The 24,645-nt window shown below is 39.3% G+C and overlaps 2 protein-coding genes across 2 annotated transcripts in view; both read right to left on the bottom strand.

The window, feature by feature from the left end:
* LOC143477254 (alpha-2-macroglobulin-like) overlaps positions 1-1,735 on the bottom strand; it is a 43,538-nt gene extending 41,803 nt beyond the window's left edge. The window contains exon 1 of the mRNA XM_076975799.1: positions 619-1,735. Coding sequence (XP_076831914.1) covers positions 619-704 — 86 coding nt within the window. The 5' untranslated portion in view covers positions 705-1,735. The remainder of the gene's footprint in view (positions 1-618) is intronic.
* Positions 1,680-22,904, bottom strand: LOC143477415 (alpha-2-macroglobulin-like). Its single transcript, XM_076975992.1, has 34 exons — positions 22,819-22,904; positions 21,989-22,169; positions 21,738-21,894; positions 21,565-21,617; positions 21,333-21,353; positions 21,033-21,198; positions 20,853-20,937; positions 20,494-20,611; positions 20,270-20,390; positions 17,664-17,773; positions 17,379-17,549; positions 17,056-17,289; positions 16,744-16,956; positions 16,497-16,646; positions 14,427-14,525; positions 14,081-14,186; positions 13,762-13,843; positions 13,185-13,410; positions 12,972-13,098; positions 12,757-12,878; positions 12,599-12,650; positions 12,078-12,167; positions 9,737-9,913; positions 9,558-9,633; positions 9,296-9,452; positions 9,127-9,201; positions 8,194-8,356; positions 5,653-5,843; positions 5,345-5,560; positions 2,597-2,718; positions 2,201-2,282; positions 2,004-2,072; positions 1,803-1,908; positions 1,680-1,720 (listed from the first exon to the last, which is right to left on the bottom strand). The coding sequence occupies exons 1-34, from the start codon at positions 22,902-22,904 to the stop codon at positions 1,680-1,682; spliced, it is 4,245 nt and encodes a 1,414-aa protein (XP_076832107.1).
* Positions 22,905-24,645: the final 1,741 nt, after the last annotated feature.

Raw genomic sequence — 24,645 nt, forward strand, 5'->3', positions numbered from 1 at the left:
ATATTTGGAGATCAGTTCCAAATGTATTAGAAATATTATTATCAATAATAATAATTTTGAAAGAACTACAATAAAACATTACAACTGAACTGTTGCAGTAAACAAATGATTTATTAATCAATAAAACTATTGCAAAAATAAACCAACCTACAAACAACTGTGCAATAAGTGATCAGCGTCTTAGTTATGTAATCTCTCTTACCAACTAACTAAAAAGAAGATTTCAGTACACAAATCTGGAGCTACTACATTAAATACTGCAAAGTATCCAAAGCCATTTTTGACACATCTTTAGTGAAAATGAATCATGAGTGGCCATTTTGTTTTAAAACACAGTGTTATCTCTAAGTCAAAACTGAATCCGTTACAATACAGATACAATATAAATGTATCTCAGAAAATGTTAAATGAAGATCTTTAATGAAATCATAACCAATGCAGTCTGGGTATTTATATTATAAAACATTGTGTGGATGATTTACATTAGCATGAACTATGCAACACTATATTTTATATGGTTTGAAAATAAAGTATGTTCATATACATACACAATGCAAATATATGACACAGTTAAAAGGCCGTTCTATCTGTCACCAGCATACTTCTGTCATTACTTACGGTCCTGAGTTTTGTCCATAGACAGTGCTAAAGAGGAGGCAGGCTAACAGTAACCCTTTCCTCATGTAAATTCCACTAACATCCATGGTGAAATGCAGGCACTGACACCAGACTGTGAGCTCTGCCTGCCTTTTAAAGGGATGTTTAGCCAAAAGGACGTCTTCTATAAATATTTGAACTCATCAACTCATTAATCATTAACTTCTTTAAGCAACACATTTGGCTTCACTGTAAACTGGCCCCATAGGTGATTTTGTTTTCCAGAGTTACAAGAAATATACAGAATGCTGTAAAATAAGGTCTACACAATTTTGTTTTAGTTCAATAGTACATGAATTGAGTGAAAGTCATTATGAAACATAGCTGCATATTTCAGGATCGTTAAATATGAACATACAGTGTAACAATGTCAATGTACTTTTTCAGTGATGTGTAAACAACTTAGTCCATAAGACATGAATAAAACAGAGACACTGTAAAATTTGAATAATTGTTCATAATGGGATTAAGGAATTAAAATACATACAATCCGCAGGCTGCACTATGGCACCATTTTTGTAATTCCTGACCCCACTCCCACCAGTCAATCAGGTCTATACTGGTTTTCTTTGATGATTTCATTCATGTGCTGTTTTGTTTTGGTGTTAGTGTTCACTCCTTCTCGTTTAGTCACATGCCTATTGTTATTAGAATAACCTGTTTGTATTACAGACCAAGCTGTGATTAAATTGCTCTTTATCTAGAATGAGAACTAGGAACTAATCTGCCTCATGAGGATATATGTCGGTTCAAATGCTGCCCACTTAAACAGCTGCTAATGTAATCAGTGCCTTAAGCAGTTCACTAGTTCTTGGGTCAGACGCCATAACTTGAGAAGATGAGAAGAAACAAAATATTTCATCAGTAAAAGCAGCCATAGGTATATATTGATTTGAGTTGATAATTATTTTAATATAATCTTATTTGGTTGTTGCTGATTAAAGACTAAATCTGCATTGATCACAGATCTGTGTCTTTGCTGTGTCCTGCGGCGGACGCCATGGGGCTGCAGGTGTGATAACTCATGCGCAGGGGTAGGAGAACTCCGTCGCAGACTGGTCACCTGGAGGACAGACGTGTTACACATCACAGTACAAACACAGAAATGGAGCTGAAGCATTTTGACTACACCATCAAAACCTTACTTGTTTGGTAGTAATCATAAACTTTGATCACAGCTGGTTTGAGGTTTTTAACTTGAAGCATCTGTTTTATATGTAGTTGATAATTCATGGGAGTATTTCTTGGAACCTGTTTAACAAACGCCAGACAGTGTGAAAGTGTCCTTCAGAAACTGCATACTATCAATTGCATAATAAAAGATTATTGAACTGAGATTTTCTTACCTCTTTTAAATACATGATAACATGGTCACCTATGGAGTCAACCCGTTCCACAAGTGAGCTATCTTTTAGCTGAGAACAAAACTCTGATTATTCTTTCCAATAATTTACACTTTAATACACTTAAAAGCATACATGAATTTTAAAAAAGAATATAAATTTTTAATATACAACATGTACACAAAATCACTGTCACTTACTTCACTGGGATCAGCTGTGAACCCAGATAAGAGTTTAATATCCACTATGACCATGTTGGTGCTGGGTAATGTCCCGTTATATCTGAAGGGGAAGAAAGAACTTGTTCCTAACTTTATGGAAAAATAATATTAAGAATACTGTAGTTATCAGTGTCATTAAAAGGGAAAACCGTGAGGTTTATTCACATGACATAAAATGAATTGTTCTCGCTCATATTCCAGACAATATAGATATAATGAATTTACATATGGTGACTATAGCTTTACATACTCCTGTAGTATTTTATCACACTGATGGGAAACAGACTATTTAAATGTTGCAATTCCACAATTTCCTTTCATTATGGATTTTGTATTATGGGCTTTTATTAAGTTTTATTAGAAATCAATTCTTACGAGACAGTGAAGTTTATGGAGAGAATGTGTCGAAATGATTTTGTGCAGTTTCCCTCAGCCTTAGCTGTGATGCTCAGTGTGCTGGTTTCAGTAGGTGTGGGGATGTTGTAGAAAAGGGCCATCTGTAAGATGGGGTCAGAGAGGTCACCTACAGTTACCCACACAGTGACAACAGCAACTCTCAGAGATTTAGGTTTTTACTTGTTTCTACAAATACTAAGTTTAGCTTATTTTTTTTCCTTTTCCACTTCTGGTAATGTTTTGTATTCACATAATTGTGTTCTTGCATATTATCATGATGTTTTAATCTTTTGTTTTGTTTCAAAATTGCTGTGGTGTTTTGATTTAGAGATGTTCAAAAGTCGCAAAATACAAGTCCACGTCAAGTCACAAGTCTTTTGGCTAGAGTCCAAGTCAAGTCTCAAGTCAATGCCAGGATAAGTTTAGGGAAAGGAGATTAAAAATAACCATTTTATATATGACCTTGTTAGCGCTTACCGTCGGCCGGCCCCCATTATCTTCTACTTCCATGTATTTCGTATTTTCTGTTCTGATCACCAATACCGTTACACAATAAATATTTCCATATTGCCAGTTGAAAATTTCACCCCAATCAGGATGAGTCCTTCACATTTACCAATAGGGAGGGGGGAGGGGGGGTGGTACACACGCACACACGCACGCACACACACACACACACACACACACACACACACACACACACACACACACACACACACACACACACACACACACAAACACACACTTTCAGCGCTCTATTAGCCCAGACGTCTGTAGCTTGGCTTGCCAGTGGCACCTTGTCAGATGGGCAGAAGGAGAAAACGCTGTGATCAAGTTTGTGTTGAACCTGACCACCTACACCGAACACACACACACACACACACACACACACACACACACACACACACACACACACAGGAATTGTTGTAAAAATTCCTGCCAAATTGTATTGTTGTACAATACCATCTACTGGTTTATGAAAACACAGTTGTAAATTAATACACTTTATGGTTTAAAAGGTAATTTTTTGGAAACTCCAAAAAAACACACAGTGGGTGTTATTTGAGTCAGAAACAACATTCATGCTCTTGGAATTACAAGCACACTTGGGATGTCCTTGTAAACTGGGGTGTCCTTGTAATGCTGGTCTGTAACATGGTTTCATGTCTTTGTAAACCATACACACACACACACACACACACACACACACACACACACACACACACACTTGTGATCACTATAGTAAATAAAATAAAAACCTAAATAAAAAATATAATAAAATAAAATAATAAATAAAATAAAAACCAAAACCCTCCGTCACAAGACCGGTTCCCTATCCACCAGACCATGACTGCCCCCTTAGAATGACATTTACATAAAAAAAATTACATAAATCACAACGGTGAAATTTTGTCTGCTCAAAACCATATAAAACGCTTCACTTTTTCGTTATGCGACGGTTATTTGTCTCAGTCTAAAACGAAATTGGGGAACATGTTATGGAGATATTAGCGTCAAAGTAAACAAAATATCATTACAAAAACAGTTCTCTCATTAAGTCAAATGGGTCTTGGACATTTTACACGTATCACTCCTGTAAAACATAAATTGTGGCGAGTAATATAATTTATTTACACTTAACTTAAAATGTTGGTGATTGTTTTGATGTTTGTTTATAAGTGGCTACTACGGTCATTGGGGCTAGTACGCTGGCTGTATATATCCTATAGCCAAATGCTCCACTATGTTACTGCAGCCGTTGCCATGGCCGCAGTCGTTCGTTTTGATGCTTCTCTCCGATTTCCTGCTTTCGATAAACGATGTTGTAAAACTTCACGAGAATAAGGACTGACTCATGTTGTTCACATTATTTTAGACGAGTCCGAGTCGAGTCCAGAGCAGTGTTGCCAACCTTAGTAAGGAAAGTAGCTATTGGCTGTCCTAAAAGTCGCTAAATGACGTCATCACCAAATTTGCGTAATACATGTTTTAGAAGTTGTAAAGGAAACAACTTCTGGGAGAGAAAAAATGAGGAAAAACACCTACAAAGAACTACAAATGAATTCTGAACAAATTAACAACTTCTATTTCCTTTGAAATAGGCAATCCTCAAAATAACTTCATGACTTTAATGCTTTGTATAAATCATTTTTACGTGAATTACATAAATCTGTTTTTTGCTGTTAACAGTAGCAGTTAGCAGGAACTGCTATTCTATGTTCAACTCTCATCCTTCATCCGGGCTTGATGTTTAGCGTTTCACAGAGGCACACAGTGAGTGACAGACTACGTGGTGAATGAGGTGAGTGACTGACTCATCTCATCTCACATCAAAAGTCTCCAATAACACCACAAAACGTTGTTAGATTTGTCACTAGTCGCTTTTTTAAAAGTTGGTGGTCTAGATGGTCTGAAAAGTTGCTAAATATAGCGACAAAGTCACTAAGTTGGCAATATTGGTCGAGCGTCATTAGGGACGAGTTTCAAGTCAAATCTGAAGTCTTTTTGTAGGCAACTTAAGTGCAACTTCCCTCACTCGGGTGCTCATCTCTGCTTTGATTCTTTGAGCCAATCTGCAATGCACTGTGTACAAATGTCTCAATGTTATTATTGCTGAATTGCAATGAGACCAACAAAAGGTATTTCATTTAAAACCTAAAACACTAAAATCTTGCAAAAATGCTTGAAATTCTCAATGTGGCTCAAAGAACAGCTACACACACTGACCTGCACGGACACACAGGTGGATCCTTTAACTTCAATGCTGTATTTGCCAGGAACATCCTGCAGAGGTCTCTCCTGGTACAATAACTTGTTGTTCTGGTGGACATCAAACTGGTGTTTTTCTCCACCTGCTGACTGCACTGTAACTGTGCTGGAGCCGTCTGGGCTGAACACTTTGGTGGAGTACAGAGCCAGAGCCTGGAGGGCCACCACCGTGTCCTGATCCAAACACAACAACAACCAGCACTTACACATTTACAACGCAACATCGATTGTAAATAAAGAGTGTGATGGAGCCCTGTACTTCATACCTGGGTGGAGGAGAAGCCTCCGTATGGATTCTGCTGTCTCACCAGCCAGCTGACGATCCTGTTGGCGTAGCCCAGGTCAGCAGCAAAGAGCTGATTTGTAGTGAGAACAGCGAGCAGCACGTATGAACTGATCTCCACTGATAAGGAGTCTGAGTCATCAAACGCTGACTGAGACCAGTGAAGATGACCGTCTGGAATTAAAAGTGCTCATGATATATAATTAGACAAATAAGCCTAGATATTACAAATGATGACACCATATAAAATCATAATATTCTCATTCTGATATATTAGCTTGATATTCCATAATATAAATTCAACATTTCCTATTCACCCCACACCTCCTGTACCGACAGACATAATTCACCCCACACCTCCTGTAACTACAGACGTAATTCACCCCACACCTCCTGTAACGACAGAAATAATTCACCACACACATCCTGTAACTACAGACATAATTCACCACACCCCTCCTGTAATGACAGATATAATTCACCCCACACCTCCTGTAACGACAGACATAATTCACCACACACCTCCTGTAACTACAGACATAATTCCCCACATACCTCCTGTAACTACAGACATAATTCACCACACCCCTCCTGTAATGACAGATATAATTCACCCCACACCTCCTGTAACGACAGACATAATTCACCACCAGAGGTGGGCAGTAACAAAGTACATTTACTTAAGTACTGTACTTAAGTACAGTTCTTGAGTATTTGTACTTTACTTAAGTTGATTTTTTTTAAAATACTTATGACTTTCACTTCACTACAGTTGAATAACAAATACAGTACTTATCACTCCACTACATTTCTGTCCAGCTCTCGTTACTCGTTACTTCCACACACAACTCTCCTCCCCTCCCCCGATAGTATTTTCACAGGTGACAGCCTATCAGCAATCAAGGATGTGTCTGTGAGGTGTAAAATCAAGTTCGGTGTCGCTAGTCGTTCTTTTCCTAAATAACAGCAACATGAGCGGAGACGGCGGTGATGGAGCATGCCAGGGTTGCCAACTTTTCAAGATCGCTTGGAGGGAGATTTGAACCTGGACTTGGTGGCGAGTGTAAATTGTTGATCGGGGGGTGGCGAACGTTACCGGGGCGGTGAAAAATGGACACAAATTAAGGAGGAGTTTTTCCTCGCCACTGTCGCCTTTGGCTTGCTCATTAGGGTTCTGGACCCATAGTATTGTTAACCTTGTAAACCCTGTAAAGCTGCTTTGCGACAACTTGAGTTGTTAAAAGCGCTATACAAATAAACTTTGATTGATTGATTGATATTATATCGCGATCGCCGGTGGTTGATAGATATAGATCAGAGGTAAATAAACTAGATTTTTTTTCGGCGTGAGATATCGGAACTGTGGCGTGAGAGCGTGTGAAAACGGTCAAATGCGTGTGTCTCACGCTCAATGCGTGAGAGCTGGCAACCCTGGCATGCTCTTTTGCACCCATGGCCGTATCTCGACAAAATGTTCCAGTTTTCTGAACGGATGAATCATTCCTATCGTTTTAAATGCATGCTTTGTTTGCCAAAAACAAACTATATCACTGCATACCAAAATTCACCGTCCCACCTGAGGAAGTATATTACGGTATGCAGCCTAAATGTTTTGTTAAGTGACTATGTAGTCAGAGGAGCTTTGCAGTAAGGCTAGTGAAATGACTTTGCCTGCTCACTCCACTGCTAGGTCTGCTAGGATCACTATAAATAATGTTAACATTATATTGGCAAGTAATTCAAACTACACAAACATCAATAAGGGAAACCGTGTGGGTTAATCGAATCTTGTCAAATAATGTTTCCATTCTAATGTCAGTGTAGAATTAATGTCAATAATTCTAATGTGGCTGTGATTTCTAGTTTGAAAAGAGTTAGCATGTTGGGTGGCATGGAGTTGGTGGGCTTTAGCCATACTGCAAAAGGTTGTAGCAAGGTTAGACTACCAAGATGCCACACTGCTAATTTTACTTTGTCTTTGTTTATATTGACTGTAGCATAATGTTGTATTGGATGACTGAATACCTAACTAGCAAAGAGAGAAAACCGTCATTTTATTATTGACTTTTAATATGGTAACAATTTGCTTAAACAGGTTAGGCTAGGCTAATCAGTGAATTGTGGTTTTAGAAAATGTTTTTGTTCCTTAAACTAAAGTGTAGGTTAAACTTTTCTGCTACCACTACCTGAATGATGTACATCATTGGAATATGCCTTATGGATTATTATCAAAGACTGTATGAATATTATGCCCAAAGAGGATTTGGTAGGATGTATAATACTTTTAAACTATAACTTTTTTACAAATGTGACGGAAGGTGTACTTTAATACTTAAGTATTTTTAAAAGCAAGTACTTCAGTACTTTCACTTAAGTAAGATTTTGAACATGCAACTTTCACTTGTATCGGAGTAGCATTTGACCAGTGGTATCTGTACTTTGACTCAAGTAATGAAATTGAGTACTTCGTCCGCCTCTGTTCACCACACACCTCCTGTAACGACAGACATAATTCACCACACACCTCCTGTAATGGCAACACTGTGCAGCTCTTTCAGTAACTGATCTCGAGCGTCACTCTCTCCAGCCAGACTGAACATGTAGGCCAGCAGGGCAGTGGTGTAGGTGTTTGGCAGGTTACCAACAGTGGACTTTAAGCATCTCAATCCTCCACTCACAGCAGGATCCTGCAAACAAAATATAAATTATTTAGTTTTTTTGTAAACCACTTTATTCTGGGTCACAGAGCCTGTCCCAGCAGCGCAGGGTAAGAACCGACCTTGCACAAAATCCATCACAGCGCCTGCACATACTCAACCACACCCAGACAATATAGAGATACCAGTACACCACTATACTCCCAAAATGTTCATCAGGGTACAGAGGAACATGCAGTTTTCTTGTAAGCTACATTCACTCAGCAATCAAATCAGGAGGCAAAAAAATGAAATAAAAAATTTGCCTTCAACCTATCACGAATCATCACGAACCATGTCAATCAATCAATCAATCAATCAAAGTTTATTTGTATAGCGCTTTTAACAACTCAAGTTGTCGCAAAGCAGCTTTACAGGGTTTACAAGGTTAAACCATGTGACCCATGTGTGTGCATGACTCTAGTTCTGTATTAACAGTAACAAAACATCATACAAAAACAGATCCAGAGAATGTTTGGAGAACCATGATGTAGAAAGTTAGACAGTAACTGGCCCCAACATAAACCCCCCACCCCACATGACACTCATGATCAGATGTGTTGAGAAACAGAAAGACCTGGAATCACACTGAACATACTGTCTAATTGAAACACAGCCTAAATTAATATAACGTCTAATGTAAACACTGTCTAATTGATTATACTGTCTAATTGAAACACGGTCTAATTGCATATACCATCTAATTGATTACATGTGTATAAGGAACATGTATATGTTATTTACAGCATTGGTACACTTACCTTTACTGAATTTCCCAGTTCAAGCATTGATGCGGTGATGTATGCTGTCATGGTAACATCATCATTAACACCACCCTAAAATACATTGGATTAATACTCAAAATAGATACTGATTAACAATAAAATACATGCAGAAACATGTATGTCCCAGCCACACCCAATCCCATACCTTCATTCTGTTGTTGAACAGTCTCCCTTGACTCATAAAACAACCATCTTGTCTCTGTTTACCTATCAGCCAATTCTTTGCACTGTTAATATTTTGGGGATCAATAAAGATGTAACGTTGTGCTTGGCCAAAGGTCCTCAAGACAAAAGCAGTTAACCTGCGGGAAATATATTTGTATCATGTTCAAAAGTGACTTTGTAAAATAAGTCTTGAAACAATCAACAAACACTAAATGTCTTTCTGAACTGAAGGAACATCTCACCATGTATTTCCTTCTCCTCTCCCAAATGTGCTGTATGCACCACTGTAATGCTTGTAGTTGAGCTGCCTCTGGTATCCTGGGCAAAGGGAAATGTTTTTTTATCCTGGTAATTTAATCTAGAGTCTATTCTGGAGGTCTAGTGGCCCATGAACAGTCCCTTCATGAAGACGTTCTCTCACCGCTCTTGAGGAACTCAGTAGCCCTCTCACGGATCGCTGCAGTGAGCTGCCCAGTGTTCTCCAGGTACTGCAGAATGTAGATATTGGGAGAGAGGACAGCAATGTTTTGTTCTCCACAGCCGTGTGGCATCCTGACCAGTCTGTACGGGTTCTTTAGCACACGACCCAGGATGTCTCCTGCAGACCAAACAGAAAAAAAAGTCCAGTGCTCTGGAAACTCCAGCTTAACCTAAGTTTCTCTGAATCGCTTGTTTACTTCTAACAATATGGTCTTTTGGAGTTGAAGTTTTAATTTACTCTTACTTATTCATTTTACTTTTATTGCTCACACTCTTACATTTAACATTGAATTTGTTAACATGTAACCTTATGTGTAAGCTTTTCAGATTTACTGCTGAACGATGGACGTGAAATATTCACATTGGCACAAGAACTTAGAAACTTAGTGATTTTGTCAGCTGGGCCACTCCTGAGACCTCCCTTGGACTTGTGTGTGTGTGTGTGTGTGTGTGTGTGTGAGAGAGTGTGTGTGTGTTGTTGTTATGGCGCATTTCCACTAGGGCCTGCTTGGCGCGGTACGGTTCGATTCGCGACGGTTTGTGAGTGTTTCCATTAGTACCAGTTCCCAGTGAGCCGGCCCCTTCGGGTACTTTTTTCGTACCGACTCGCTCGAGGTTCTAACCGTTCCGAAACGGTACAGTTCTGTGACGTGGAGGAACAGCATGACACTGATTGGCCAGGGAGTGTCGTCACAGGTTGCGTCAGGAGAGCGACTCCTCCGCTATGCTATGGACTCCTCAGCCATTTTTAAAACCCAAGGAGCGAAGTCTGTTCCCTGGTCAAACGCCGAGGTACAAACCTTTCTGTTAATAATCAGCAGAGGTGGGACCAAGTCAGTGTTTTGCAAGTCTCAAGTAAGTCCAAGTCTTTATCCTCAAGTCCCGAGTCAAGTCTCAAGCAAAGACAGTCAACTCAAGTCAAGTCTCGAGTCAAGACAAGCAACCGTCAAGTCAAGTCCCAAGTCTGAAACTTGGAATTTCAAGTCCTTCCGAGTCTTTTTTTTTACAGGCACCAACGCTTTACGAATGCTACGCTGGTGCGTTTCTTTACTCGTTCACGGTCACGGTGTACTATTGTTACCTGGAGATTCAGTGGGGTCACATATTCTGATGGCTGCCGTCAGAATTGGTGACCCCAGTTAAAAAGGCTCACCTGTACATCCCATTCATGATTTCTTTGTTGGCTGCAATGGTGAGGGGATGATAAATCTTGTTTAAGTACATTTATTTAATTAAGAGACGATAAATGTAAATATAAGCATCTGTCATATTTTGGCTCGTGGACACCAACAAAACGAGTAAAGAAAGTGCATCAGCGTAGTTTACGTAGCATTCGTAAAGCGTTTGTGTCTCTGAACAGAAACTGTGAAATAGCGCCCCCTGTGGTCACAAAACTCGACGGTCACAGAATCTGGTGTAACGCCGGTCTACGTCAGAAGGACGGAAATGAAATTAATGGGGCGCACTTTATAAATATTAATATGCGTAAAATTTAGATTTGGAGTAAAAAATATCAAGTCTTTGCAAGTAAACAGGTTCAAGTCCAATTCAAGTCCCAAGTTATTGGTGTAAAAGTCCAAGTCAAGTCTAAGTCTCTGAATATTTTTTCAAGTCAAGTCAAAAGTCTTAATATTAATGACTCGAGTCTGACTCGAGTCCAAGTCATGTGACTCGAGTCCCCACCTCTGATAATCAGCGATCAAAAAATCCAGGGCGAACTGGACGGGGCCACTAGAAATGTAAAGGTTTTTAGCGAGGTTTCCGCGCTAATGGCCACTCATGGCTACCAGCGGTCCATTCAGCAGTGCCGGTCGGTCCAAGCTAAAAAAGCTTAAAGCGATTACCGGGCGGTGAAGGACCATAACGGACGCAGCGGAGCAAACCGCAAAGACTGGAAATGGTTCCAGCAAATGGATGCCATATACGGTCACCGGCCAGCCAGTAATGGAAGAGAAAACGTGCTGGACAATGTCGGTGCTGGAGGCCACGGAGAATGGTGAGTGTATTGTGATTTCACAGTTTTAGTTGTTGTGTTAGACCTAGTTTAGTAGCTTAGTGTTGTGTGTTCTTCGTTTTCAAATAAAACAAAGCTTGAAAGACTCTCTTGTCTAGACATCCTACTTCATCTTTCACACTATTACACATTTATCTTCTTTCTCTCAGCAAATATAAGCTCCTGGTCCCGCAATAAAAGAACATTATTTCATAAAATCATACTTTGAATACATAATTATATTTGTATAATTATAAATTCTACATATACACATGAAGTTTTCACTTACCGAGCACTGAAAAAAAAGCCATGGCTGATCCCTCTATTACATCTTCAGGAAGAGTAATTTCCAGCTCTTCTGAAACACTAACACTGTCCCCTGTCAGTCAGATGATCAAAGTTGATCTTCACCAAGCAGTACATTTGTGCCACAATTATTCAAAGTTCACATAAATATTCATTCATTAACGGGCACAGTGCAAATGTTTCCTGTCCACACTATTTGAATTTTGAAACTATTTTTGTTATTGTTATTGTAATTGTTATTGCTATTGACAGGTTGAGAGGCTTCTTTGGACTCTCTATCTTATGTGTGTAGATCACATAACTTCCTCCAAAGTTTTTTCTCCAAAGCTCAAGGTTCAGAAACTCAAACTGAATTGTGCAATTCATGTTTTGGCAGCCTGCAGGGGTCTGCACACAAACCATATTCAAATAATAGGTAATATTCCAAAAACATATAATACATTAATGTTTGTAATCAAGTAGAGAAGGGGTGTAAACCATTCATTGCAAACTTTGCGGACTAACCTTGTGGACATAGCAACCAGCTCTGGACTTTGGTTTTATCAATCCCTTCATCCTACATGTGAAAATGGTTGTGATTTAGTTCAGAGGAAAAACACAAAAACACTTGGAACTTAAGTTTGTTCACCTCTCATTCTTAATTCTGTTTTCCAGGGACCAACCTGTACAAACAGGCTTCGTGTGACTGTATCAATACGGCCTCTCTCTGGGACGCTGACAACCTCATTGTCACACACAGTCTGAGACTGTTCAGCCTCTGCACTGACAGTCACATTTATGACTCCTGTAACATAATGTGGAAATGTTTGTTACCATTTAAAACAACATGTCATATAAGACGTGTAATTATGTCAGATGTTGAGGATTAAGAACTCACCAAGCACAGATGGAATCAGAGTCCATTTGAAGGTCTTCCTACCACTTGCACACAAACAGGATGAATACTGATCATCAGAGGAGGCTTTCAGTGTGTAGTGTGTGGAAGGGGCTGGGGTCACTTTAACCTGTATGTGAAGCACAGGGGATTGGTTTGATGTACATATCAGTTGATGAAAGACTGTTAAAGATCTCATTCATGACCTTTCAGTACCATAATACATCTGGGGAGGTAGTTGAAGACCGTGGCCTTGAGCTCAAAGACCTCTCCCCGGATGATGGAGTAGGGTAGTGTGAGTTCCAGGAAGAAGGGCTGGAAGACAGTGAGCTCAGCAGGAGGAGCGAGTCCCAGACCCTTAGGGGACACGCAGAAAACCTCCGTCTCCCAAGTGGTGATGGTGTCTGGGACAGTGATGGGAATCTGTGCTGATCCAGAGTCCCTGTGCAGAGGTTTTACTGATTTTACTGTATGATTCCAACAACACAAAGCAGTAATCCAATCTAAAAGTTACAAAAAAGATTTCAGTATGATGTACACTTAGCATACGTCTAACTTATATGTCTTGTAGATTTTGCGTAGACGGTAATTTATAGTTTTGGAAACATTGCTTATATGCGCCTTCGCTGACATTAAAGGATCACTCCAAGTCTCTTATGTGTGGAATAAAAAATTGGCCACCTTACATTTAATAAATTACATAAGGATGAACAGAAAGAAAAGAAAGAGAAAAACAACACCATGAAGTAACACGCTGACTCTCTAACCATATTCACTAACCACACTCACTAACCCCACATCAACAAGCTGCCATATCCACGTTTCAGGGAAGAATTTGCGAACAGTCTCCACAGGTGCATGTTCATTGTAGGATCCTTGTGAAAATCAAAAACATTAGTCATAGCTCAAATATTAATTACCAGATGTATTAACCTGTGGAAACAGCAATGTAAAGTAAATATGTAAAGTAAAATTTACAACAAGTTCTTTTATGCTACATAAATCCATGAACGATTTAAAGTAGAAAGTCTATTATACAAATTAGGATAACTGATGGCTAATGAATGTTGTGTGATTTATGAATAGAGTTACAGTGATGAGTGCAGACGCACCTACTGGATGATCCTCCACGTCATAAAGATAATATACATTGTTATTCCAACAGTGATGTACCGGTAATCTGCTAGCCAAATTTGTCACCATCATCAGTCCCACCCTCTACAAGAAGACCACAAGGGTAATGTACATGACAGAGAGATTCAAATGATGTTACTTTACTCTAATTCGTTCTCTTGGAAGTATTGAATAAAATATATTTAGTATTTTGGGTAATTAAGAAACACACACACACACACACACACACACACACACACACACACATATATATATATATATAACCAGTTAGGATGTGACAACCTGTCAGTCTGTCACCATTAAAACATTGTCAACATGATCCACCTTAACATCAGAGCGTGGTGTAACATCCATGCATTCCATCTGATCTTCAACCTCATAAGGATAATCTGTTACCGATGTCACCCGTAACAAATTAAAGATCTGTGATACAGAAACATAGAACAATTTAACTTACATAAAAAATCAACATAAAGCAACAGTGTTGTAGATAACAGGAAGGTACTGGGGGGGGTCCTATTCTTTTTAATACCAATTTGTTGCTGTCCACTGCATTCAGACCTATCCATGTTAACCGGAAAAGCAGTATCCCGGTACACTACATGAAAGCGGGGATAAACTGTCCAGATTCGACCCGCGAATTGATTATCTATGGCCCCCTGGATGATATTTAATTACTATTAGAACCGGCCCGCAGGCCACAGCCGCCCGATGGTGTTTTGCACGCACAAACACTACATTCCCCACAATGCAACGGTAGCCCGCGAAGTCACTGCAGCGCACGCAAGCGGCGAGGGTCTGAGATAAAGTTTATAAGTTTAAACTTTAAACTGAGATAAAGTTTAAAGTCAGAGATAAAGTTTTATTTAAAGATTTATCTCTGATCCATATCTATGAGTTACTAGTTCGCTCTGGCGCCAACCACTGGCGATCGATCTCGATATAATACTTAATTTGTGTCCATTTTACAGGCCACCCGGTAACAACTTATGTTCGCTAACCCCGCCCCCCCGTCAACAATTAATGTTCGCCACCCCCTCCAGGTTCAAATCTCACTTCAAGCAATCTTGAAAAGTTGGCAACCCTGAATAAATAGGTAAATAGATAATTAAAATGGACTACTAAATAGAGGAAACCATACAACATTTACCTATTGTAATGTACTCACAAAAAAGCAAAAACACACCGCAACTTCCATCGCAATTTTTTTGAAAAACACCCGCAACATCAAACATTTTAGCCCGCAACAATCACAAAAAAGGCCAGCAAAATCCTGGTGGGACTGACCTAATACAGACACAAAGCATTAAAAAATATTGGAAGTGCATTTTGATAACATAACTTGTGTTGATTGTAACTGGAGTGAAAAAAAAGATCGATCTTGAATTAAAATAGTTCATTAGAATTAGTGTAATTAAGACATTGTGTCTCGTTACAGGCCGGACCCCTCCCTTTGGGTGGGTGTATATGTAGTCCACGTCCATATATGCACTTCCTGTGGGTGTGGTTGGTTGGGTATGTGTTCACCCGTCTCGTCAACCTAATGTGCTACACTCGTGTTCAGTATTTAATGTGCATCGTACCTGTGTCCCGTGTTAATTTTTGTGAGTCCACGCAATGTTCTGTTATATGTTAGCTAAGCGTTGCTTTGCTTGGCTTGTTATTGTAATAAAGCTGCGTGAATATGGAGATTCATCTACAAATTCCATTCCGAATGACTGACCATTTTAGGTCTGTAAACCCACCCAGTCATATGTGCTCAGGCACCCAGATACATTAACATTGTTTCCCACTGAAGTCTGAGCAAGAAAATTTCAATTACACACTCAGAATAGTGTTCCATGCTTGTAAATTGCTTCAGAGGAGACCATCTTTGTGGTGCTCAGATGATCCAGAGTTGGAGATGTGCTCCAGTTGTTGAAAGATTAATTTCTCCTCATATGAAACATCCATATTTAGGAGGTAAAATTGTGCACATTTTAAATTGTGCTCCAAAAATACACAGTTGCAGAATAGTTTGGCCCATCACCTGCTGTGGCCTTTTTGACACTAGATTTACTTCAACAACCTCTCTGCAACTGGCCTAGATGGTGACATTGTTTTCCCCTCTATTAGTGGCACAACCTTAAGAGACTTGGACATGAATTTAAGTTAGAGGTGCTTTAAAGTGTCAAGAGATCATGAGACTGTTGAAGAGTGAACTGTCACTATGGCTCACTCCATGTAGCACACTCTCTTTAACTCTCCTAAGACTGCTGAGACATACAATCACAATTTATAGAACAATCCAGTATTCTACATTATGCTTTTAAATTTATAATCCTACTGGATTATGTAAAAAAAAAGAGAAAATTTACTCAGACCATCTGGAAATGCCCTAGATTTTAACTTCACCTTGTCAGTGTTGAGGCGATCTCCAGACTCCATGAGGAACACACTCTTATCCACTGCACTGAGGCCACACAGTGACCCAGGCAGAGCTGAGAGCTGGAGAGAGTTCTTCTCCCCAGGAACTGCTCTGGATGGAGAGAACTGCAGGGAGACCTGATAGAAGACCACAGTGGAAGTTCAGACAGTTTTACATTTTTAAGGATGGAAAAGAGACACTAACTAAATGACATTGGAGGTCAAAATGGTTTACCTTGTTTTTGAAACATTTTTCTACATCAAAATTTTTGCTGGCAGCAATGATGTTCTCACTGGGTAGGACACCGTATGCCAGAACCTGCACTACAGGAGCCAGCTCAAAACCAACAGACAGTTTAAATGAGAGTTTTCCCTCTGTCAACCTGCTGGAGTCTTTCACTTCTACTTTCTCATACCCATGATGAACTATAGCTCCTTTAGATAAGACCTGTGATGGAGGACAACACACGTTCATTTATTACTGTTGGGATAGAATAAATCCAGTGGTCAGTGTTTCATTCTATATGATATTTCTGCATGTACTCACCATGTATACAATATCAGTGCTGAAAGTCTCAGTGCTTTCCCCAACAATATAGTACTTAATGGTTATGGAAACTTCTGAACCACATATTATTGGTTCATTTAGACTTTCAATTAACAGTTCACTGTATACTGGACTGTAAAGTGTGGCAGGTTGTAACAGTTGTATGTCAGCTTCACCGGTTGTAAAATGGGGTGTTTTATACGTGTTATGTTGGATTTCTGGAAGGACACTTGCCTAGATCACAATGGAACAAGAATATGTCTCAGTGCGGGACAATGCATTCTGTTAATCTCAAACTGTAGTGAGAACTTATTTTAACATACCCACAGTCTCATTTGTGTTTCAGGGTCATTAGGAGCATTAATTGAGAAGTTTGCTATTCCATTAATGTCTGTAATGAGATTAAGAAGTAGTTTTGACGACCACCTCTCACTAGTCAAAAGATAGATTTTCTTGTTGGGAATTAATCTTCCACTGTAGTTTGTAACTTTGATCTGTTGACCAGTGAACAAAACACTTGTTTTCTAAAACTGGTATCAAAATTTAAAATCATGATAAATATTAATCAGTGGAAGATATAATGGAGTTTGAACGTAAAGAAATCCTACCTTTCCCTTTATGACTGTCCCTCTTTTAAATGTTTTTGGTAAATCAAGAAACTCAGTTTTACCAATTTCAAAAGTCAGGTGTATATTTTCAGACTTCTTCATTGTAATTTCTAAAAAACGAAAGCAAATGTTGTTAAATATTAACGTTGTTGTTAAATATTAACGATTCTTTTGTAGAATTATTACTAATTTACATATTTCATCATATGTTTCACTCAGTGATCTGTTTCTGGCTCAGTGATCTGTTTCTGGCTCAGTGATCTTAAATCTTGTGCTCCGGCTCGGCTCTGTCGGAGCTTTAACCCCTTTACTGCTGCTCAGTTCTCTACTGCTTTCAATCTACTTAGAGACAGTCCGGACTCAGTACCTATTGATACGGAGGAGCTTAGCTCTAGATTTCACTCCTCCTGCCAAACCATTCTGGACTCTGTGGCTCCTTTAAAATCCAGACAGCCGAGAGTTAAACCTGAGCCCTGGTTCAGGGTGGACAGAGTTCTTGCAGCAAAGCGGGAGTGCCGCAGAGCCGAGCGCAAATGGAAGAAAGGCAAACTGCAGGTTTCATTTCAAATTTTAAAAGAATCCTGGAGTTCTTATCAAAACATCATTAAAGAAGCTAAAAGGGAATATCTGGCCAAAATTATAATCACAAATCAGCATAACCCACATGTACTGTTTAAGACCATTGACTCTGTTCTAAGGGCCCCTCAGCCACTCGGAAGATTCTCCTGAAACGTGTAACCACTTTTTGCACTTTTTCATAGATAAGGTTGTCACTGCTAGAGCTCTTATAACAGCTCCTGCCTTTGACCCATCTGACACTGCCCCAAGCCTGGCTGTTTTTAAAATTTTTGAGCCGGTGACTCTGTCGAACCTGGAAGATGTGGTGGGCCAGATAAAGCCTTCAGGATCACCATATGATGCTGTGCCTCCTCATTTTTTTTAAATAGGTTTTTCCCAGTATAGGGCAGCAGGTTTTAACCATTATTAACAGCAGTTTGTCATCTGGTGTTGTTCCCAAAAGTTTTAAACATGCCACAGTGCTTCCCCTGCTTAAACAACCTGGCCTTGATCCCACAGTTCTGGCTCATTATAGGTCCATTTCCAAGTTGCCTTTTATTTCAAAAATATTGGAAAAAGTGGTCTATGCCCAGCTGAAATCCTATTTGGATGAACAAAAGATCCTCGAGGTTTTTCAGTCTGGTTTTAAAACACGTCATAGCACAGAATCAGCACTTATTAGGGTTTTTATTGATATCCTCCTGTCCAATGACGCTGGTGAACTCACTGCAGCATTTGACACAGTGGATCACAACATTTAAATTTCCAGGTTGCAGAATTTAGTGGGCATTTGCAGGGTGGCTTTGGAATGGTTTAGGTCATATTTGTCAGGTAGAACCCTGTGTGTGAAGCTGGCGAACTGTAAATCCTCCTCTGTTCCCCTGCCATATGGGGTTCCACAGGGCTCTATTTTAGGACCTCTACTGTTCTCCCTCTGCTCCCACTGGGTTCCATTTTAAGAAAACATGGCATTGCCTTCCATTGCTACGCTGATGACACCCAGATTTATGTCCCATTGAAAAAGAAAGATGCATTTTCTATTAAACCTCTTCTCTTATGTCTCGAGGACATTAAAGCCTGGATGTTTGTGAGCTTTTTACATTTTAATGAAGAAAAAACAGAAGTAATGGTGTTTGGTCCCAGCGGTTTCTGTGGAGCCCACACCCTTGTGGAATTGGGCCCCCTGAAGCAGTATGAGAGGAAAGTCATTTCTAACTTGGGTTTTAAAATGGACAGTGATTTTAAACTGGATTGCCAGTTTGGCGCAGTAGTGAGGTCCTGTTTTTATCACCTAAGGCAAGTGGCGAAGGTGAAGTCCATTTTAGCACATGAGCACTTTGAAACAGTAATCCATGCCTTCATTACATCTCGGCTAGATTACTGTAATGCACTTTATTTTGGAGTCAGCCAGTCTTCCCTTAAACGTTTCCAGTCGGTGCAGAACGCAGCTGCCCGGCTACTAACGGGGTCACGCAAGAGGGAGCACATAACTTCCATTCTGACCTCCCTCCACTGGCTGCCTGTGCACTTTAGAAATCATTTTAAGATTCTCTTATTTGTTTTTAAATCCTTAAATGGACTCGCCCCACCTTACCTCTCTGAGCTCCTCCATCTGCATGTGCCCACACGGTGCCTCCGGGCAGCTGATCAGCTACTCCTGGAGGTACCGAGGTCCAGGCTTAAGCTCAGAGGGGATCGAGCCTTTTCAACGGCGACTCCGAAATTATGGAACGAATTGCCAGTTTTTTCTAGACAGGCCTCTTCATTGTCCACTTTTAAAACTAGCCTCAAAACCCACTTTTATTCCTTGGCCTTTCATTTAACATAATTTTTACTCCTGCATATTATTTGTGTATGGTTTTATTTAATATATTTTTTAATGTTTATTGCTTATTATTTAATTGGTATTATTTTATTGGTCTACTGTTCTGTTCTGTGTTTTATATGTCTGTTTTATATCTACAGTGTTCAGCACTTTGTTGCAGCCTCTGTTGTTATAAAAGTGCTTTATAAATAAAATTGAATTGAATTTAATTGAATTGGCTCACCTGTGCCTTCTTCTGTCACTGTGGCTGTAATACGAAGGGAATCTTGTAAATTGTTTTCCATTTCAGGATTCATGAAAGTTGATATGTTGAAGGTCAGAAAGGCACAACCAGTCCTACTGAGCTATAGGGACATCCACAAATCAAATATGTGAATATTTGCTGAAAACTATTTCATGAGTGAGAGAGAAACATGACTACCCTTTAATGCTTTATACCATACCCACCTCCACTGTTTCAGTCAGACATGGTGAAAGCGTAGCAGCATCATAATAAATATATCTCCGGAATGATCGGCACACCTGCACCTCTGCTTTGCCAGAAACTGGTTGTCCATATGTGTACCTATAAAAACATACAGGTCAAATTGCAGATGAGTAACAGTATCTAAAAAGGACAGTGCCTAAAAAGGACTCCAGGGAGTAACTGCCGTCTACTCTAGTACAGATGCAGAGGTATTAAGAATTATGAATGGAAGAGTAGAGATCCTTCAAACACTTATTAAAACTCCAGAAAGTGAAGTGTGTGCGTGTGTGTGTGTGTGTGTGTGTGTGTGTGTGTGTAGGGTGTTGACATAGTCACTTACTTTCCACAAACCTCTAGTTTCAGTTCCTCCTCACCAACACTTTGACGTTCTGGTGTTTTTACTGTAACCTCAAACTTTGGTAAAACTGGAAGGCAAATGCATGAAATTAATGAAATTACATAGATCAACCATCAATTACATACACATCAACAAAGCTACTGAACCAGTGCTGTCACTTACCGTACTTTTTCACTTTAAATCTATGTTCAGTCAGCCTATTATCAATGTTGACCTTCAACCTATAGAAGCCCTCAGGAGCTTCTGAATTGAGCTTATGTGAAAGCTGCAGTATCAGGCCTGTCGAGGACACATTAGTCCACTGACCAATCCTGTTACTATTAATGTCCTGTTTGGTTCCACCAAAGAAAAGACAATACTTGTGTTTAATACCGGCACATTCAAATTAAAATAGAAAGGAAATGACGAATAATGTTAAGAACTCTAACAACACTGTCATGAATATTTACATGACCATCGTACCTCCAGTGTCAACAGGCTATACTGTAGGGGAGAGCACAACAGGGCATCAGTATTTTTGTCATTTCGACAGAAACAATCTGTCAGATGTAATTAAACAGAAATACATATAACAGGATGTGTGGCAGCTAAAGACTCTTATTATGCTTTTCTGAATGTAGTGACTCACTGCACTTACATCTCTGCCACATTATTCTGATCTTATTATTCAGCTACAGAAACAGACTCCTCTTACCTTTTGTTTAAGGGGGACAAAATTAGAATCCATGGTGACAACTCTGAAATTCACTGTGAGAGGCCAGTGGTACAGAAATATGTTTTATATTCAGTAGCATTCAGCAGCATTTGCATATAAACCATATACGTGAACTGGTAGTAGTGAGACGTATTACAGGAAGGCTGAATTACCTGTTTGGCCAGGATTGTAGATCGGTTTATCAGTCTGGATAAATGTTAGTGCGTTGTAGGATTTGAACAAGACTTTGCTTTTCTTTGTCATCTCAAAATGTTCACCTTTCACTTGAACTTTGACCTCCTGGAGTGATTGGCCATCAACCTCTGGAGCCTGTAGAGATAAAGCAGTGTGTTGCACTCCATCCAAAACTTCAACAACAATCAACACCTAAAGTAAAAATATGATGATCTTGGTGGTCTGTGACCTTGAAGTGGGAGCAGCGGTGAAACTCTTCCTCCACTCTCTCCTCTAGAAGTTTTCTGTTCTGGTTGTTGTCTATCAGGTAGACTGTCATTTCCAGAGTCTCATTAGGCTTGAGGAGACTTATACAGAGTTTAGCCTCAGAGCCAGACTCTATTACTGTAGGAAACGTCACCAGGAAATATCTACAGACAAGAACCAATATTTGGAGATCAGTTCCAATGTATTAGAAATATTATTATCAATAATAATCATTTTGAAAGAGCTACAATAAAACATTACTACTACTACAAGCCGTACACAAATGATTTCAGCAAAAATGGGATTAATCAATATAACTACTGCAAAAATAAACTGACCTACAAACTACTGTGCAATAAGTGATCAGCGTCTTAGTTATGTAATCTCTCTTACCAACTAACTGTAGAATACTATACTGAGAAATCTCCAGGAATCATCATTTTTAAAAAAAATAGACATTCATTCAAAACCATATGAAAAGGAAGATTTCAGTACACATATCTGCTGTGACTACATTATATACTGCAAATTACCCAAAGCCATATTTGACACATCTTTTGTGAAAATGAATCATGAGTAGCCATTTTGTGTTAAAACACAATGTTATCTATGTTAAAATCATAACTGATGCAGTCTGGTTATTTATTTTATAAAACATTTTGTGCATGATTTACATGAGAATGAACTATCCAACATTATATTTTATATGATTTGAAAATGAAGTCTGTTCACATATACACAATGTGAATATATGACAATATGACACAAAGGCCGTTTATCTGTCACCAGCAGACATCTGTCAGCATTACTTACGGTCCTGAGTTTTGTCCATAGACAGTGCTAAAGAGGAGGCAGGCTAACAGTAACCCTTTCCTCATGTGAATTCCACTAACATCCATGGTGAAATGCAGGCACTGACACCAGACTGTGAGCTCTGCCTGCCTTTTAAAGGATGTTTAGCCAATAGGACGTCTTCTATAAATATTTGGACTCATCAACTTATTAATCATTAACTTCTTTAAGCAACATATTTGCCCTATAGGTGATTTTGTTTTCCAAAGTTACAAGAAATATAGGCTACAGAATGCTGTAAAATAAAGTCTACACCACTTAATTTTACTTCAATAATACATTAATTGAGTGAAAGTCATTATGAAACATAGCTGCATATTTCAGGATCATTATGAACATACAGTGTAACAATGTCAATGGACTTTCAATCATGTGTAAACAAGTTAGGCCATAAGACATGAATACAACAGAGACACTGTAAAATTTGAATGTTCATAATGGGATTAAGGAATTAAAATACAGACAATAGACTGCACTATGACCGCTGTTATTGACACGAGTGTTGTATCTCTATAGGGGTCTCCAACACGTCGCTCGCGAGATACCAGTATCTCGCCACCCCTTTCCGAGTAGCTCGCCAAAGGGCCAATGAATTACATATAAATTTGTAAACCTAATTGGTCCCATCGAGAAATCTACTTAAATTTATGTCCAATCAAAATTCACAGTTGTTCCTCCCCTTCTAACACTAAATGATTATTCGCCAATTATACAACAGTTAGTTCACGATCCGACTGGTTGAGAAGTGTTCTAACCCTGCAGATATGTGTGATAACAGCACGGTATTCTCATTCTCTGTATCACTCCGCGGACGCGTTGTCAAGTCAAGTACATATATTCACGATAACACACTCCCTCTCGTGTTCTATTGCTCAATTAGCTGTCAATCAAAAAGTTAGGCTGCCGTCAATATTGAATAAACCAGGGGTCACGTGACGCGCACTACAGAAAATCCGGGCCGGACTATGAAAACATACAGCAGCTGTGTCACTTATTAATACAAGTAGTCACGAACTGGAAAAGCCTCGTCCATACTAATGCCACATTCATTATATCTCCCTGTCCGCATTGCCATGAAGATGGAGCAGTCTAAGGGTCTAGAGACTCTCCCAGTCTCGCGTCCATCACTTCTGGACATACATCTGGAAATAAATTCTTTAAACTTATTTTTAATTGTTTGATTTTACCCTTGTTTTTAAATTCAACTGTAGTCAATAGGCCCTTTTCACAACAAAACGGAAATACGTCACCGCCGGGTAAAACAAGTTCCGGTACTCGCAGAAGATAGCTGTTGTCAATTCACCTCAGCATGGAGCGTGTGTTTACTTCATCCCTGTCGTCGCTGCCAAGACTGAATTTTAAATACGTTTCCAGTATCGTTGGAGAACATTCAACAACGAACGGTTCCAAGTTAAATAGAGGCTACAAATTGTTTGTAGAATAATTTATTCACTTATACCAGGGTAAGCTAACACCAGCTAGCACTAGCTAGGTAACTAACTATTATTTAAGGTATAGCTGGTTCCATTAGTCATCCTACGGAGTGGTAAAACAGTCTATATTATTATGTTATATATTATAATATTACATATTATACTGACAGCTTTAGTTAACAATATCTAGCTAGGTTAAGCTGTGCGATTTTTGGCCCATTTTCAGCCGATTTTTCACTCGTGCGACTATTTTTGCGATCGGGCTGAGTTTCGGCTCAATCGTGTTTCGTGCATCGTATAGTTTACACAGGTAAACGAGGAGCGATTCACACCTCACGACCAACTCCTGATCAGA

This window comes from Brachyhypopomus gauderio, chromosome 16 (genome assembly GCF_052324685.1).
Source record: "Brachyhypopomus gauderio isolate BG-103 chromosome 16, BGAUD_0.2, whole genome shotgun sequence".
Taxonomy (NCBI): Eukaryota; Metazoa; Chordata; class Actinopteri; order Gymnotiformes; family Hypopomidae; genus Brachyhypopomus; species Brachyhypopomus gauderio.

Bases quoted from the DNA above. Each gene is read 5' to 3' on its own strand.
- LOC143477415 (XM_076975992.1), bottom strand. From the start codon at position 22,904: ATGGATGTTAGTGGAATTCACATGAGGAAAGGGTTACTGTTAGCCTGC. The intron at 14,526-16,496 runs GTGAAGTTAAAA...TCTGTATCACAG, and splicing joins ATCGCCTCAACACTGACAAG to ATCTTTAATTTGTTACGGGT. The intron at 8,357-9,126 runs GTAAGTGTACCA...TTTTGTTTGCAG, and splicing joins AACTGGGAAATTCAGTAAAG to GATCCTGCTGTGAGTGGAGG.